At 36.1% G+C, this 19043-nt stretch overlaps 1 protein-coding gene across 3 annotated transcripts in view; it reads left to right on the forward strand.

Moving 5' to 3' along the window:
* Positions 1-19043, forward strand: part of THADA (THADA armadillo repeat containing) — a 312182-nt gene that overhangs the window by 75213 nt on the left and 217926 nt on the right. For all 3 annotated transcript variants that reach the window (XM_079941582.1, XM_079941583.1, XM_079941584.1), the window contains 3 exons: positions 4113-4245; positions 6707-6820; positions 12122-12244. In XM_079941582.1, the coding sequence (XP_079797708.1) occupies positions 4113-4245; positions 6707-6820; positions 12122-12244 (370 nt within the window). The remainder of the gene's footprint in view (positions 1-4112; positions 4246-6706; positions 6821-12121; positions 12245-19043) is intronic.

Consider the following 19043-nt stretch of genomic DNA (forward strand, 5'->3'; position numbering starts at 1 on the left):
CCGCGATGAGTCATTCAGTTAATGTAAGAAAACAGTTTATTAACAGTAATAAATGTCCCCAGTCATCTAAGGGAGTTGAGTGTGACACAGTTTACCTCAAGTCAGTCACAAGTAGGTTGTCTGCTGAGTGGATTTTCTGTAGGATACTTTGATTCTCCAGCTAGCTTTCTATCCATATCACAGTTTGTTTCAAAACTATTTTAACCCCTACTCTGATGGTGGATATTCAGGGACTGAAATCAATTTGAACGGTAACCTGACTAAAACGTGATTAGGAAGGCAGTCCTTAAAAACAATATACTCTGGTAATGCATTCTAGATCCATAGGAACCTCCTTCCTGAATTGTGTGTAATTTGGAATTTTTATTCTACTGCTTCTTTCCTAGGCCACAGCATAGTGCCAAGCAACTACTAGGTACTTAATAGATCTTTTTTCCAAATGACTGAATGAAACCTACTGAAGCAAATAGTAAGAGAGTTGATAATACCTCTATCATGAACCAGATCAAACCAAATGTATATCTGAGCATTTAGGACAGGCACCTTGAAATAATGCCTTTAATTTATTAATAGCAAGAGCTTTGGTGTCAATCTACATTTTTATTCTCTCTCTGTCACTTGTTAGTTGTATATAACCTTGGGTAAATTATTTAATTTCTCTCCCCGCCATCTCTTTTTGCTAGATTAAAAATAGTGTGAAAGTTATTCCTTCATTTAGCTCTTGAGTATCTAAGCAGTTATTTTAATGTTTTTGTCAGACTGCTCCATAAAATTAAGCTTCATGTAGAGTGAATTTATGTTCTAATTACTGATTTTTTTAGATGTCTTTTTTAATAAAAACCTTATTTCTGTTTTGAATTTTGGTTTGTTGGCTATGATTGGGAGGCTTTTTAGTTAGTTTGTTTTATTTATTTCTCTCTCTCTCGGCTCATTCCTTTCTAGCAGAGGAACTAGATTAAATAGTGGCATTTTGGATCTTCCATCCACAGTGATACTGGGGATATCACAGATCTGGTCACCTAGTTAGTAATCAGCCTGGTTGATAGAGTCTCCCTTGGACCCATGGCTTTTCCTACTGCTTTAGCCCCAAGCAGCTCTGGCAGTAGCCTTTACAACCTTTCATGGGAGAGGGAGCCACTGAAATTCCCTGTTTCCTAGGAGGTAGGCAAGTTACCCCACAGGAACTGACTTCCTGGCCATTACTTCTGCTTCTAGAGCTAGAACCCAGCAGATCTCCGGTATCAGCTGTTGACTTAAACCAAATAGACTGCCAGTTATTTCTCCAGCAAAAATGGGTTTATTCCAGATCAACAAAGAACTGCAATTTGCAAAGTGAACAACCTTACTAGAACAGAAGGTCTGCATAGGAATTTGGAAGAATTTTTAAGGTTAGATTCAAGTAGGAGGGCTGGAGCCAGGACATAGGGGACCTTTCCAACTGGAAGATTTGATCAAGATGGAAAATGAGTTAGCTCAAGATTTCTTAATAGTCAAGAGCCATTGTAAGTTCAGGCAAGGAAGGGTGATGCCTGGCGAGGTGGCCCACTCTGATCCCAAACCTGCCTGCCTTCTCAGATTGGCTGATTTTGCTAGAACCTCTGTGTGCCAGCTCAGGGAGGCCCGGGAACGGCGTTGAGGAGGAGGAGCATTACTGAACTAGTATTTGTTGTCCTAGTATTTCATTGAGTATCCCCATCTCCTGCAGTTCCTTTTCCCCTTCGTTTTTCTTACATAGTGAATTCCTACAGGAATACTTAACCTTCATCTGAAGCATTATCTGTAAGCCAGTCCTTCACTGCCAGTGGTCCTGTGGTGGGGAAGAAAATATAAGTAAATGAAATCCACAGATAACCTTAGATCAAGTAGTCTTCTTTTTTCACCTCTGTGACTCCAGCTTTTTCTTGCATGGTTAGATCACAGAAAGGTGACTTTGCTTTAATTCTCTTTTTTTTTTTCTCTGCTCACCCATTGTGGTGTAAATTAACCCAAATGTACTTAAAAGACCATGAAAAATGAGCAAAAAAAGCAGTAATCCATAACTGTATCATTAGCACTTAAATAACAACTCCTAGGGATTTAGATTTCAGCTTTTGACTGGGCAACTGTGTGAGGATTATACCACATTGGCAATATTAGTAGTAAACTAGAGAAATTATTCTATGAAACAGATGCATTTATCATAATTTTTAAAAGATACAAACCCAGTGATTGGGAAATAACTTCAGTAATGTAAGTAACGTAAGTGTGGGAGGATTATTTTTATTATAAAAAATTCAAACATAGAAATGGATTTTTTATTATTAAAATTTTCAAACATAAATTACAAACATATAAAGCGTATTAAAATTTCAAACATATATACACACACACACGTATATGTGTATGTGTGTGTGGTATATATATGTGTATGTGTATGTGTGTATATATATATAGAGAGAGAGAGAGAGAGAGAGAGAGAGAGAGGGAGAGAGAGAGAGACTAATGTAATGAACCACCTTGCCAACTGCTTGGCAAGGCAAGCAGTTGCCTTGCCACACTTGCTTCATCTATCCCTTTCATTGTCCTTTGCTGAAGTGTTACAAAGTACATCCCTGAAATGTTATTTTTACTCCTATGCACCTCAGTGTGCCTCTCTAAAAAATACTTTCTTCCATGTCCCCAATGCCATTGGCACATCCTATAAATAATTCCTTGGTGTCATATAATATCTAATATATACATAACTATCTGTATTATTTCAAAGTATCTTTTTTTACATTTGTTTTTTTCAAGTTGGAATCTAAACAAGGTTCACACTTTGCATTTGGTTGTTCTGCCTTTGAATCTCTTAATTTTGTGGTTCAGTCTGTTGATGGCTGGTTTTTATGGCTGAGGGAGCTGAGGGGGAAGAAGCAGGAACAAGGTGATAGACTTCAAGCCAGGCTAAAAGAAAACCTTTAAAATCACAGGGCCTGCTGGGAGTAGGGAGATTTGGTTGTAACATTTGTGGCTGAAATAATGTTTTTTAGGCCCATGTCAAACTTTAAAAAATGCCTCCTTCAAAGTAGTATTATTTATGTATATTTTGTTCTATATAAGACATAAACAACTAAATTTGAGTTGCTATTTGGAATATTAGTCAGAAACTGAAGTTGTCTATCTTAACACCAAACTAAAATAAAGAAAAAAAAGTCCCCACCAGAAACTAACACAACATTGTAAATCAATGATACTTCAATTAAAAAAAAACCCACATGTTTTTAAGAGCTCTAATTCTCTCTACAAATTAGAAATCAGTTATCTTGCTGAAGACTGTCTTCTTCAATTTAAAAAAGAGAGTATTTTTCCTTTGGACTTTACCTCTTTATTTTCGTATTAATTTTAGTTAAATCCAATTATGATCCTTCTAAAATAATTGTGCCTGTCTAACATTAAATATGCTATTTCTTAGGATAATGTTATATAACTGTATATTAGGGCATAAGATGAAAAATTTTTTAAAAGTCACATGTTTTTAAGCACTCTAGAATAACAGTTAACATAGTACAGCAGAATCTTACTAACAGTAAAGTCCAAATAACTTTAAAATGTTCAAGGTTCTTTCCAAATAACTTGCTTTATGAATTCTCCATAGGATGTGGATGAAAATTTTATTTGTGATAAGCCACACTTGAGAAAGCTAAAATGATTACTAAAATACACTTTCAAAAATGTGTATATGAATATGTATAATCTCTGTAACTGTAGAATATAAACTACAGTAAACTATAAGGTTGTGTTCTGCTTGTTGGAAATCTTGAATTTTGCAATATAGAACATTGGTGAGAGTTTGATTAACCTTCAGAACATTTTGGGCGTGGGTGCAGGCCTAGATATTAAAGCTCATTTGCACACAAGACACATGCTCTTCATGCTTTTGTAAGAAATGGAATCTATAATAGCTACAAATGCTAAGACCCATCATAAAGAAGAAAGTAGGTGAAAAGTGGAAAGTGAGATATTTTTTAGTTTCCCTCCCTCTGAATGTAAGGATGTTTATTCTTTCCTAACAGTGTTAATGTATATCGATAGTTTATGCTTTTACTTTTTGGTACCTGATAATGCCAAATGTTTGCTTTATATATGCCTTTTAGGTGCCCTGATTTGAGTCTGCAGAAGCTACCGGAAGAGTGGTTATGGAATGTTTTAGAGGAAATCAGATGCAGTGATCCTTCATCTAAACTCTGTGCTACAAGACGCAGCGCTGGAATTCCTTTCTACATACAGGTAGATACTTATCTACAGGATCATAGCTGGGGGCTTTGTTTGTTTGTTTTTGGTCTTTTGATAATAGTGTATTCTAACCCCCCTGACATATAAGTGAGCATATTGCATAAGGGACATTTCTGTCTTCTCTGTAGTACATTTCACAAGTACTATAGCATTTGTGATTTTGTTTTAATGTGTGGACAGTGTGTTCCTGTGACAGATCTCTTCTTGGAACAAACCCTCTAAGAGGTCAATCTTGTAATATGAACAGAGGGTGGTAGAGATTTCCGCCTGTGTGTGAAGTAGGAAGACATCGCTGTGGTGCATTCATTGCTCACTTCCAGGAAGTGCGCATGCTGCCCTTTATTTTTTTTCTCAATTAGAAAAAATATTCTTCCTTTCATGTCAAAGACCCTTAAGACTGTAGGCAACCAGCGTTAACAATTTCTTTTGACTCCTTCTATAAAATATCCATGCATAAAATAATCCTAATCCTAATAGTAGCTAACTTTTATAAGTGGTTATTTCACATATGTTATCTCATTTAATCCAATGAGGTAGGTCCTATGATCATCCGTATATTGTGGATGAAGAAACTGGGCCTTAGAAAAGTTAGGTAAGTGATTTGCTAATGGCCACAAGGATAGTAAGAGCAGCACTAAGAATTGAGCCCAGGCACCCTGCTCTGTGTGTGTGTGTGTGTGTGTGTGTGTGTGTGTGTGTGTGTGTGTGTGCGTTTTCTTTATTAACACAGATGAAAGCATACTCCACACAAGAGACTGTTTTGTCTCTTGCTTTTTTTCACTTAATGTTATACCTTAAAGATTGCTTCATATCAGCATACTCAGATATTGCTACTCGATAAGAAAATATTTTATTTCCACAGTGTTGAAATTAAGAGGCTGTCACCATTATGAATCCAAAGAATAAAAACCAAGTCTTCACGATACTAAATCAGACCCGACCTGAATGATCTTTGTTTAATATTCAGGAAGATAAAATCTAGGAATGGGGTGATATAAAAAAAGCAATGAAAATAAGTGAAATGAAGTCTGTTTTTTAGTGCCCCAACATGTTTTCTTTCCCTTTCTTATGCCTCCCTCAAATTCGCAGAGTCATGATTTTTATGACAACGGGCACCAGTCGTGGAGGTTGATTTGGCATAGAGATCACCAAGGTGCTTCTGCTGGGTAGATTTTGGTGACCTTCAGAAATCGACTCCTCTCTGATCTGACCCGTTCTGGACCAGTATGGGTCATTCTCCTGCCTCTGATTCATTCTGACCTAGTGTGTTTTTGCCTCATATGTCTGTCTGAGGACATGTGTTAATGCAACAGCAAGGTTTGGTTGCATCTTTGTGCTGTGTGCCTCCATCTCTGGTTCCCAACTGGTACTACATATTGGTTATAGTGATAGAGGGGTCAGAACTGCACCTTCTTAGCCCAGCCTTGGGAAGAATGTCATAACTATGCACAGCTCTTGGGGAAAAAGAACTATCGTTCCTAGGAGACACATTAGTGATCATATATAGATTTCTTATTTATTTTAGTTGAATAAAATCTAAATTATCGGAAAAATCTGCTCAGAGAGGCCCCATTTTTCCTAGCATAACTTACCAATAAAGTAATGTTCTTGTTCTGGTGGAAACCTCTGCTTGGTGTTAGCTATGGAGAAAAACTCCCCATTACTCCCAGTCCTACACAGCTGCTAATCTATTTTCTGTCTCTGTATAAATGGAATCATATAATATGTTGTCTTTGTGTCCTCTTTCACTTAGCATCATGTTTCAAGGCTCATCTGTATTGTAACATGTATCACTACTTCATTCCTTTCTATTGCTTCAAGTGGTTTGATATTCCTATTTTTACGTTTATTGAATATTGGCAAAATGTTAGACACAAAATAAATAAGCACCTCTTGAATATTCAAATATAGGACCCACTTTGAAGTTTGTAGTATTTCCTTTTGTCCCATGGAGTTTCCAGTGCTACAGTTTGATAGTCCTCCAGGTAGACTCTTGTGAAGAATTAAATAACTGATCAATCTCCAGGGAGTTTCCAAATCCTTACAAAAAATTTAATCCAGAGGTTTTTTGTTTTTCAAGTGAAGAGAAGTTTCTTGTTGGATAAATTTGTTATTAAAACTGACGTGCTTATTGTGTCTGAGACCTGCTACCCAGTTATGGTCTTAGAAGAGATGTCAACAAGAGCCATTTTCAACCTCTTAGAATTACATAATTAATAAGCAAACTGGAGGTGACCTTAGAGATGCTGTGATATCACCACCTAATTTTACAGATGAAGAATCTGAGGGATGGAGAGGTTAAGCTGCTTGCCCAAGGCCACGTGGCTTAATTAACTTGCTTAACACCACATGTTTTTATAAAGGGGATTTTGCATTGGGGAATCAATTCTGGGAAGTAGCAAACAGGTGTATATAAAATAATAGTCCTGATAATTTCTGTCTTGTTTTTCCATAGGCATTGTTGGCATCTGAACCTAAGAAAGGCAAAATGGATTTGTTGAAAATAACTATGAAAGAGTTAATCTCTTTGGCTGGACCTACAGATGACTCACAGAGCACAGTCCCTAAGGTAATAATGGAAATATACAAACCCTGCTAGGAAGGCGGTGGTTTTAAATGTTTGCTGTACTTAAAAAGAAAAAAAAAAAATCTGCTGAAGGTACAGAACTCTTGAGGATAAGACAGACATTTGAAGCTTATTCAGAGGGGTTTTGTTTTGGTTTGGTTTTTCCAGTCCACAAAATAAACCATTGCTTTAGTTGTTATAGATTGACCAAGATGATCTGTTTTTAAACTGTGGTGAAAACATTCAATTTAGACAAGATATTTTGTAATATTACAACTGTATCTAAAAATTTAAAAAGGAATGTGCTATCACCTTCAAATTTCATGTGTGCTTCTTTGAGTCGATGTATATTTTATGATTGGGCAGTTGGATCTTTCCCTAAAATGTAGTGTCTGGCTTTGGGTATATTCATATTTTAATTTTAGCTAATACTCCTTTTTATGTCACTGCTAACGTTGAGTTAAGTATGTACTTATGTGTGTGTATGAATTTGGGTTAAGTGTTCCTCACAGCTTCACTCCACTCCACTCCATGGTAGTGCATACTTGTCAGATACTTCTTGTCTAGGCTTTCTCAGCAAATGCTTCATAGTAGGATGTTCCTACCCACCTGTGGGAGGCCCATGCTAGGTCAGAGAACAGACTGAGAGCTGAAGTTTACAGTCAAGTACATATGGTTTTATGTCAGAGCCTGTGGGAGGTATTAAAGGGAAGCCCATGGGCCAGAATGTGGACCGGTGGGAAAGGATAGGGTTTATTAACACATGTCACATAGTGGCCTGTGACTATACGATGTGAAATTTCTTTAAAAATTTTAAATAAAAAGTTACTGATCACCTTTCAGAAATGATCATTTTATTTTCCCCCAAAAAGTGTGAAAAATATAATTGGCTCCATTTTCTTAGACTATCACTTTAAAAAATAACATTGTTTAATAAGAACACTTGAAAATAGTGAAATTTGGTTTTAAAGAGTACTTTAAATTATTACCTTACTCTGCTTCAAGGTCATTAATTACCACTAGTGACCATTTTTATTAAATTGGTGAAAGTTTAATATTTTATCTCTGACCAGTTCTTCTAGGTGTTGGATGATGACTTGCTTTCCTTCTCCCCTCCCATGGTTTACTTCTGTATTATTTTTTTATTATCTGTGAAATATTTCAGCACGTAAAAATGTACAGTGAATAATCAACATCCATGAAATCAGTTCCAAGTTTAAGAAGTAAAACGTGGGCTTCCCTGGTGGTGCAGTGGTTGAGAGTCCACCTGTCGATGCAGGGGACACGGGTTCGTGCCCCGGTCCGGGAAGATCCCACATGCCATGGAGCGGCTGGGCCCGTGAGCCGTGGCCATTGAGCCTGCGCGTCTGGAGCCTGTGCTCCGCAAAGGAGAGGCCACAGCAGTGAGAGGCCCGCATACTGCAAAAAAAAAAAAAAAAAAAAAAAGAAGTAAAACGTTAAAGATACAGTTGCATACACTGTGGATTCCTCCATATTCTGTTTACCTTTGGTCCTCCTCATCCTCATCTGTAATCATTAAACCAAATCATTTCGTGCATTTTTTTCATTCTTTTAAGAGCTTTTTTTTTTTTTTTTACATGAATTGTGTTATCTACACATTGTTTTATAATTTGGCTTTTTTTCAGTCAACATTTTTTAAAATTAGTGAGCTCCAAGTTCATTTTAATTTCTAAGCAGAGTTTCATTGTATACAAATGTTTTCCTTTCTGCCTGGTGTGAAATTTGTGTTTCCCAGTTTTATTTTGCATTTCTCTGATAACTGGCTAGCTTTAACATCTTTCCATGTATTTATTAGGCTTTAGTATAACTTCTGTGAATTGCCTATTTAAAGACTTTGGCTTTAATTTGGTTATTTGTCTTTGTTTTGCAGGAGTTGGGTTTTTTGTTGTTTTAAAATTATTTTCCTGATATTTTTTTCCTTTTTGGTTCTTTGAATTACACATATCTTCTCCTAGTCTATCACTTCTTTTCACTTTGCTTATTATTCTGTTATTGCCTGGAAGTTTTAAATTTTAATAAAATGGAATATGTCAGCCTTTTCTTTTATGGTTTGTGCATTTGGATCTCATTTAAGAAAGCCTTCCATACCCCAGGGTCAGAAAGATACTTTATATTTTCTTTATATAATACATCCTTTCCTCTTGTGCTGTCGTACTAACGCCACTTCTCATGTACTGTTTCTGTCGATACGCATGTCTGTTTCTGTGCTCTATTCTATTAGTCTGTCCCTGGGCCCAAATCGCTATTTTAATTACTGTATTTTTTTAAATAAGTTTTGATACTGGTAGGGTGAGTCTCCTTTTTTTTCCCTTCAGAATTACCTTGGCAATATTTGTCCCATTGCTCTTCCATATAAGTTTTAGAATCAGCTTGTTAAGTTCAACCAGAAAGCCCTTTTTAAATTTTGGTTGGAATTTAAATTCATTGATTTATTTGGGGAAAATGACTTCTTGTTTTGATACTGAATCTTTCAGTCCATGTACATGGCTTTATTTTTCCACTTATTCAGATCTTCCTTAATGTTTTTCATTACATTTAAAAATAATTTTCCTTAAAAGTCTTACACATCTTTTGTGAAATGTTCAGCTACCTACCCAAATTGCTGTAATTCAACTGATGACTTGTCTGTAAATTCTTTGAATTTTCTTTATAGGTAATCATATCCTTAGTAATGCTAAATTTGCTTTACTCTTCTAATTTTTTTTTTTTTTTTTTTTTTTTGTGGTACGTGAGCCTCTCACTGTTGTGGCCTCTCCTATTCTGGAGCACAGGCTCCAGACGCGCAGGCTCAGCGGCCATGGCTCACGGGCCCAGCCGCTCCGCGGCATGTGGTATCTTCCTGGACTGGGACACGAACCTGCGTCCCCGGCATCGGCAGGCGGACTCTCAACCACTGTGCCACCAGGGAAGCCCTCTTCTAATTCTTTAAAAAAATTTTCTTGTTCTTCTGGCTGGCACTTGTAGTACAGTTTTGTATAGAAATAGAGATAGCAGACATCCTTATGTTGTTATCTGATATTTGCTATAGGTTTTAACGTGTCTCTTATCAAGAAAACCAAATTTTATTGAATGCTTTCAAGCATTTTTGAGATAAATGTTTTGTTCTAGAATTTGCAAACATCATGAATTATATTGACTTTTTAATGTAATAGGATCTTTGCCTACAGAGAATGAACTCCCAACTTTGAAATGATAGATTTTTTTACACATTGCTAGATTCACCTAAAAATTTGAAAAAAAAATTTTTTTCACATATTTTCACTGGATTCATAAGTGAGATTAACCTGTGGTTTTCCTTTTTCATGCTGTACCTGTCCTCATTTTTAAAATTTTTTTATTGAATTATAACAAACATACAAAGATGTGTACAAATAATATGTTTGCCTCCACAAAGTGAGCACATTTCTATAACCAGCAAGAAACAGAACATTTTAGCACCTGAAAGCCCATTCATACTCCTTTCTAATCAGTACCTTTTCCCCAAATGTAACCACTAGCTTAGTTTTAACACCATAGCTTTACCTGTTTTTTTTTTAAATTTCATATGAATGTAACCATACATTATATACTCTTTTGATATGATTTCTTTCGATGAACATTAAGTTTACGATATCCATCCATGTTGTGAATTATTCATTTTCATTGCTATGTAATAGTATACAATTTATTTATCCATTCTTCTGTCAATGAAAATTTGGGTGGTTTTAAATTTGGGGTTATTTATTAAGAACAGTACTTTTAAGAACATTCTTTGACACGTCTAATGGTGAACAAATATGTACATTTCTTTTGAGTAGATACTTAGGAGTTGTTATTGAGTATGTGTATGTTGAGCTTTAATAGATACTACCGTTTCTCAAAGTAGTTGTCCCTACCTTATTTTGATAGCCAGGTGGTACTGGACTGATAAAATAAACTTGGGCATCTTCTCTTAACAGTTTAAATAAGATTGGGATTATATATTCTTTGAATATTTGGTAGAATTCGTCCATAAAATCATGTGGGTCTTTGTGTGTGTGTATGTGTTTGTGTGTGCGCGTGTGTGTGTGTGTGTGTGTGTATGTGTGTGTGTGTTATTTTGGTGGGTTTGGTGTCTTGCTTTCTTTTTGGTCTATGAGTAGGATTTTTAACTATTGATTTTCTTTATATAACGATAATATCTATATAGCTTTTCCATTTCTCCTTGAATTTGTTTTGATTAGTTCTGTTTTCTAGGAAATTGTTCATTTTGCCTTAATTTTTCTAATTGACTAGGGTAGAAATATTTTTGTTTTATTCTCTGATGTACCTTTAGTCATGTCCTCTTTGGTATTCATGATATTGCTTATTTTCTTCTCTTCTTGGTTAGTCTCATCAGAGGTTTGTTTCTATTTCAAAGAATCACCTTTCGGTTTTGTTAATGCTCATAGTTATGTCATTGACGTTTTAAAATTTTCTACTCTTTTAAATTTTCTTTCTCTCTTTTGAGTTTATTGTTCTTTTTCTGTCATCTTAATTGGACGTTTTTTCCAATTCATTTTTTTATTAAAGTATAGTTGATTTACAGTGTTGTGTTAATTTCTGCTCTATAGCAGTGATTCAGTTATACATATATATGCATTCTTTTTTATCTTCTTTTCTATTATGGTTTATCACAGAATATTGAATATAGTCCCCTGTGCTATACAGTAGGACCTTGTTTTTATCCATTCTGTATATAATGGTTTGCCTTTTTTTTAAATAGATGCCACTTAAGGTGTACATTTCTTTTATGTTCCACTTAAATGCATCGCACAAGTGTCAGTGTGTAGCATGTTCGTTATTGTTCAGCTCTAAATATTAAAAATTTTTTTCTTTGACCAGTGTTTTAAAATGTGTCAGTTTTAAAAGTATGTAAAGAAACTGATTCCTAACTTAACTCCACTGTGATCAGAGCATAATCTGTAAGAAATTAATTTTTTGGTGTTTGTTGAGGCTTTGTGGCTAGGTTTGAGGTCATTTTAAAAAATAAATGTTTCATGTGTGCTTGAAAAGAATGTATTGTCTCTATTTGCTAGGTGCGGGATTCTACATAGGTCCATTGGATCAAACTTTTGTATTGCATTGTTCAAATCTTGCTAACTTAAGAAAATTGATTTATCAATCATTAGGCATGTTTTATTAAAATCTATTTTATTTGTGAATTATCCATTTCTTCTTGTAATTTGGTAATTTTTTTGTTTGGAGGCTATGCTACTGGATATGTACAGATTTGGAATTACCACAGTCTTCAACCTACAACTGATTTTGAACTTTTTATTCTAGGTTCATGCTTTAAATATCCTTAGAGCCTTGTTCAGAGATACACGTCTGGGAGAAATTATTACCCCTTACATTGCTGATGGAGCTAAGGCTGCAATTCTGGGCTTTACATCACCAGTCTGGGCAGTAAGTGCATTTGCTATTTATTTTCATTGACTTAATTATACCTCTGAGTAGGTTTTAATAAACTAACCTTTCACTGGATGATACAAAATATGTACTGCATTTTATTAAGGAGTTACTCCAAGGGATAAATCCTTGGATCAAGCTACATTTTGACCCTTGGTATTTTATGTTTACATTCTGTCTCCTTTGTTGGCTTATTAGCCATAACTCTGTTTTCTTATTTTAGTATTTGCTTTAGAGTTTATAGTATATATCTTTAACATCACAGTCTGCCCTCAAGTAATATTTTACCATCTTAAAGTATAAGAACCTAGCAATATGTACTCCCATTTCTCTCCTCCCAACCTTTGTGCTTTTATTATACATTTTACTTTTTTGTATATTGTAAACCCACACTACATTGTTATTATTTTTGTTTAAACTGTCAATTATCTTTATTTAAAAACTGACCATTTAAACTATTTTTAAGTATACAATTCAGTGGCATTAAAAACATTCACAGTGTTGTGCAATCATCACCACTCTCCATTTTCAGAACTTCTTCATCTTCCCAAACAGAAACTGTACCCATTAAATAGTAACTCCCCACATCCCACTTCCCCCAGTCCCTGGTAACCTCTCTTCTTTTTGTCTCTATGAATTTGCCTATTCTAGGTACCTCATGTAAGTGGAATCATATATTTGTCCTTTCATGTCTGGATTGTTTCATTTAGCATAGTGTTTTCAGGGTTCATCCATGTTGTAGCATGTATCATAATTTCATTCCTTTTTAAGGCTGAATGAAATTCCATCATATGGGTATATGACATTTTGTTTATTCTTTCATCTGTTGATGGACACTTAAGCTGTTTCTTTTTGTTTAGGGTGAATAATGCTGCAGTGAACATTGGTGTACAAGTATCTGTTTGAGTTCCTGCTTTCAATTCATTTGTGTATATCATATAGTAATTCTGTATTTAATTTTTTGAGGAACTGTCAAACTGTATTCCACAGTGGCAGCACCATTTTATACTCCCATTAGAGTTCCATTTTCTTCACATCCTCGCCGGCACTTGTTATTTTCTATTTTTTTGGTAACAGCCATCTTAACAGGTGTGAAGTGGTATCTCATTTGATGTTTTGATTGCACTTGATGTTGAGCTGGAAGCAGAATGACTCTGAGTATCTGAATGTGTCTGTTGTGGGCTCTGGGTATCAGTGTGTTGAGGGAATGCTGGAAATATACATATGAAAAGATGAAAAAAACAGATGCAAAACATGAAAATGGGGGAGGTTAAATGCTGAGTCACTTTTTTTGTTTTCTTTTGTTTTTTGCAATATGATTACTGTCCAGAAACTTCTTGATTCAGAACTCCAAGATTGTGGGCAATACCCAGTACAGTTTTCAGATTAAAGAAAGTAAACTTTCACTTTTTTTTAATAATTCCTGGGAGAAACACCATGATTTTATTGTTTTTTCTACATCATTGTGCCTTCTAGAATAAAGGAGACTAACCTATGGTTTGTAGGCACTTGACTGTAGCGTTAAAAAAAAGAAAGACTGGCAAAGGGAGAGGAGAAAAGAAGCTAGACCTTAATATATTACCTGCAGAATGGAGAATTTACTAGAAAGGCAGGCTTTCCAATTAGTGAGCTGCACAAACCAATTCATAACTCTCTGATGAGCCTCTAATTGACAGTCAGTATATTGCAGTGGAGCCCAAGGCACAGACTCCCAACGTAAAGAGGAATCCTCAAGATTGCCAACTCTTGCCTGGAAAATCGTACATCTTCCTGTAAGAAAGATAAATGTCTGAAATTCTGTCTAGGAGCATTGCCTAACTACTCCTGAGGACACGGTGTTTACCTTTTACATTTACAGGAAAACGGAGCAATACCTGTATACCGTCAGGAGAGGTAGGTAGGAATGTGGCTTCACCATCAGGAAGAGTAGAGATCATAAAGCTGATTGCCAGAAATGTCAGTATTGTTTTCTTTAAGCCACTCATTCCAGATGAACAGAGAAATGTTCTCTATGAAAGGGCTTTCGGAGAGTGAAACCTGGTGACTTTTCCAACTTTAGGAAAACTGAAAGTATCAGAAATGAATGGATCTTTTTTTTTTGAAGTCTTTTTTGGAGACCTTTTAAACAGTAACACATGGACACTGCAGAAAGTCTGAAAATACAAGCATAAAAGGAAAAGTCACCGGTTTAACTACCATACAGATATAATAATCTTTAGCATTCGAATGTGTTTTCTTTCTCTTTTTTCTATGTGGCTTTTATGTGTGTGTAGTACTCATATGCACACATAATCTATAAAAGCCTGCACAAATATATATAAGTGCTTATGTATAGTTTTATTTGGGGGGAATCTTCCCTTTTAACACGTGTTTTAAAGGAATCTTTTTTGTTTCTATTCAGTTTGTTTGCTTTACCAGAGAAAATAAACATCACAGCTATAATGATCCATACTCTGACTTAAATATATCAATTGTTCTGTTTCCTTCCTTATAAAAACCTAATCTAAGTTATGCCAGAACCATGTCAACATACTCAATGAATGTGAAGAAGTCTTCATTTTACAAAACAATTAACCATAGCATTCTGTGTGAAGTTGTTTAAAGAGTGGTTTTTCCTGACTGTGTGTGAAATATGGTTTGATTTACAGAAATCTGATTTGTACACATCTTCTCAGGAATATATCTTGTACCTAAAGGTGACTCCATCTGTACTTTTGGCTTAATTGTTTTTCCTGGTAAGTTAGAGAAAAAAAAAGTAAAATAAGCTTAATTTTCATTTTGCAGTAAAGGAACATTTTCCAGGAAGCATTCATGTGTATATTTAATAGTTTGTACAGAGTCCTCAATCTTTGTATTGAGACCACACAAATCTCTCAGTCTTTGCCACCTATTAGGCATTTTTAAAAGCCAGGGGAAATGTATTGTTGTAAATATATATAAAACATTAGGCATACCTCCTGGTTACAGACAATATTAAACACTAGAAATACAAGGATAAGTAAGACAATCATAATAGTGACTGTCTTATTGACTATTTTCCATGTGCTTGGTATCATTTACATTGATTAGCTCAGTTCATGCTCAGAGCAATCCTGCTAGGTAGATTCTGTTATTAGAATCCCCATTTTACAGATAAAGAGAGGAGAGAGGAGAAATAACTTTGTCCAAGGACATACAACTATTATTTGTGTGATTCTAGAATCTGTGCTATTATCGGGGAAAGTTTGGGGTATTATAGGAATACGGCGAAGGTGTATCTTACTTACCTTGTAGGGTTTTGACCCTGTCCTTAGAAAACAGAGCTGGAGGTATAGCCTGGGCACCCAGGCTATAAGGTTTTATTGAATGGTACAAACCTACAGTAGCAGGAATGAAGGAAAAAGGGAGGTGAGGCAAGAAAAGAGAAGAGACATTATCAAGCAGGTGTTGTAGTTTAACTTGCAGGAAAACTGAGCTGCTTGTCTGGTCATGTGGTGTATCTTCTAGCCAGGCCATGTGAAACTACCGGCCCTGGGAACAGTCCTACCTTCTCTCTCTTATTGGTCAAAGTTCACCCCTTGGGGCATTAACACAACTTGTGCAGGTGTTGACACAACCCTTGGGCAGCTGCTAGAGAAGCCAGATCCCATGCCCTGTGATGTAGTATCTCATCTGAATCTGGAAATGGCTGGATGAGCCACAGTCACCATTGGTGTCTGGGGTTTGACACTTGGCTTCCACTGCTGTTGAAAAACCCTACATGAGAGAGTTTCACCGTAGAGGGATGATGGGCTTTGACTGATGTAGTGAAAAGTGAAGGCTCGATTGTGAGATGGCAGGAGGGAAGGCGGAAGACCAATCAGGAAGCTATTGTAATAGTTCTGCCAAGTGATGATAGTGGCTCAGAATAGAGAAATATTAATAAAGGTGGTGACAAGTGATAATTGGGCTTCCCTGGTGGTGCGGTGGTTGGGAGTCTGCCTGCCGATGCAGGGGACGCGGGTTCGTGCCCTGGTCCGGGAGGATCCCACATGCCGCGGAGCGGCTGGGCCCGTGGGCCATGGCCGCTGGGCCTGCGCGTCTGGAGCCTGTGCTCCACAGCGGGAGAGGCCACAACAGTGAGAGGCCCGCATACTGCAAAAAAAAAAAAAAAAAAGATGCTTAACATCATTCATTATCAGGAAAACACAAATCAAAACCACAATGAGATAACCATTTCATATCCAGTGGGATAGCTATAATTTAAGAGGTGGACCACAACAATTATTGGGGAGGATTTGGAGAACTGGTGAAAATGGAACTCTTGTACAGTGCTGATAAGGATGTAAATGGTACTGCCACTTTGGCAGTTTCTCTAAAGGTTAACATAGAGTTACTATGTGACCCAGCAGATTCACTTCTTGGTATATACCCAAGAAAAGTGAAAACATGTTCACACAAAAACTTGTATGTGAGTGTTCATAGCACCATTATCCATAATAGCCAAAAAGTAGAAACAACCCAGTGTTCATCAAATGATGAGTAGATTTTTTTAATGTGGTATATCCATTCAGTGGAATATTATTCAGCCATAAAAAGGAATGGCATACTGATACATGCTACAACATGGGTGAACCTTGAGAATGAAAGCCAAATGAAAGAAGCCAGACGTAAAAGGCTGCATGTCACGTGATCTCATGAATATGAAACATCCAGAATAGGCAAATCCCTAGAGACAGAAAGTAGATTAGTACTTGCCTAGTGAGGGAGAATAGGAAATGACTGTTAATGTGTATAGGGTTTCATTTTGGAGTCATGAAAATATTCTGGAATTAGGTAGTGGTGATAGTTTCCTACTTTGTGAACATAGTAAAAACCACTGAATAGTACCATTAAGATGGTGAATTTTATGGTATGTGAATTATATCTCAATAACAGGAAAATTAATTTTTTAAAATGTCTTAAAAGTTTATCATTCGGTCACCTTTGGAGGTTACTATGACATGAACTCATTCTGCACACTGGTAAATTTATGGAAATAATTCTGTACTAACTGATAACAGAATGACCAAATAGCTCATGAAGGAAAGCTTTTTTTTTTAATGGTAGTTCTTCTGAAAATTGTAACTAATTAATGGTAGAATATCACTAATTTGCTATACCTACTGGAATAAGTAATGATAATCACTGGCTACTAATGAGGGAACTCGATGAATGGATCAAGCTGGTAATCTGTTTGATCCATCTTAACATTACTAAAAGACATTATGTGTCTCCTGCCTTTGGTCTATCAAATCAAACAAGGGAGTTTTCTTTCTTGGTTGGGGTGGCAGATGGGTGCCCATTCACTTTGTAGAACAGTCCTCTACAGTTTTGATAAGGTATGCCTCAGCAGGCATCCTCTTTCATTTCCAGACACTCCTGTTTTAAGTTTACTGCTTCTGGCAGTCTTTGCCAGAAAGTTTGGTTTAGGGCAAGATGGAGTTTGTGTTTTGATTTTTCTTTTCTTCTTATATTTTTTGTATGATTCTTGAGAGACGATAGGGTCCTGGATGACGTTACCAAGTCATCTTGAACCTAAGGAGTCTTTGGGAACCAAGTCAATGGCCTAGGTGAGAGATAATCAAGACCTGAGCTAGGCCAGAGGCGATGTTGATAGAGTAACAGGACAGTGATGGGTTTGGGGATATTAGGCAAGGCACACAGTAGGGACTTCATTAATGTTTGTTAACTGTTGAATGGACGTAAGTGAGTTTGTCCAATTTTAGCGTTTTATTACAATTATGGTATGAATTGTGCCAGTGTATCTGTGGTCCATTTCAAGAGTTACCACACATAAATTGAGTCAGTCATGTGCTTCTAGAGGAGAGGTTGCAAACTGGTGGCTGATAGGTCAAATCTGGCCCACAACTGTGTTTTATTTGGCTTCCACAATAGTTTTTTTTTTCCTTTAATTTGTTGCCAACTTTTCAAAATAGATTTCACATAAAAGTTGGGGTTTCTGGCTTCTCTTGAAAAAGCAGAAGATCTGGCAACACTGGGCTTACATTCCCCTCAAGGCAGCAACTTCAGCTGAAGCTGAATAGTGACTGCATTATACCCAATCCTCTGCTGCCTCTGTCACTCACTGTCCTTATGGGCATTTGAGTTGTGATCCTTACTGCAGTAGTTTCAGGAAGCTATCTTCTAAATCCTACATTGTTACTTTTAACTACCTTTTTTCTTATATTGCTATTTAACACACCATATGACTCCTATCTAATTAGAATATAAGCTCTGTGTTAGCAGTAAGTGTGTGTGTTCTATTTCTGGACATTCTCCATGGGGTTGGTATAGGGCCTTACACACTATAGGGAAGTCAGTATATATTTATACATCTCTACTCTGATTTGGCAAGGTAATTGAGGAAGCCCAATATCCCATGGCTTTCAAGACATTTTTATGATGTAGGAAAGCGTCTTGACACATTGGTTTGGAAATAGATCTGCTTTATTATTACCATTTGAAGAAATGATTCATGTTTATAGTTTTTTCTTCTTATTTCTGTGAACCAGTTGCCTCAGATAATCTTAGGGTTAAAATTACTTAGGTTACTGCAGTTGTGTGGTTAATAACATTTTGTATATGATATTAAATATTTTCTTGGCCATATTAATACTGTGGATCCTTTGAGTTAGGTCTGATAAGTATTTTCTCATAGGTAAATGATTACAGAAAATAAAAGGAAAGAGCTGAGCTCTTTCTTGGGATATTCATCATCAGAAATGATGTGGGAAAATGAATTTATTGTTTCTTTTGAAGTGTTATTTAATGATACAAGTACAAAGGGATAATGAAA

This window comes from Stenella coeruleoalba, assembly GCF_951394435.1.
Source record: "Stenella coeruleoalba genome assembly, chromosome: 13".
NCBI lineage: Eukaryota > Metazoa > Chordata > Mammalia > Artiodactyla > Delphinidae > Stenella > Stenella coeruleoalba.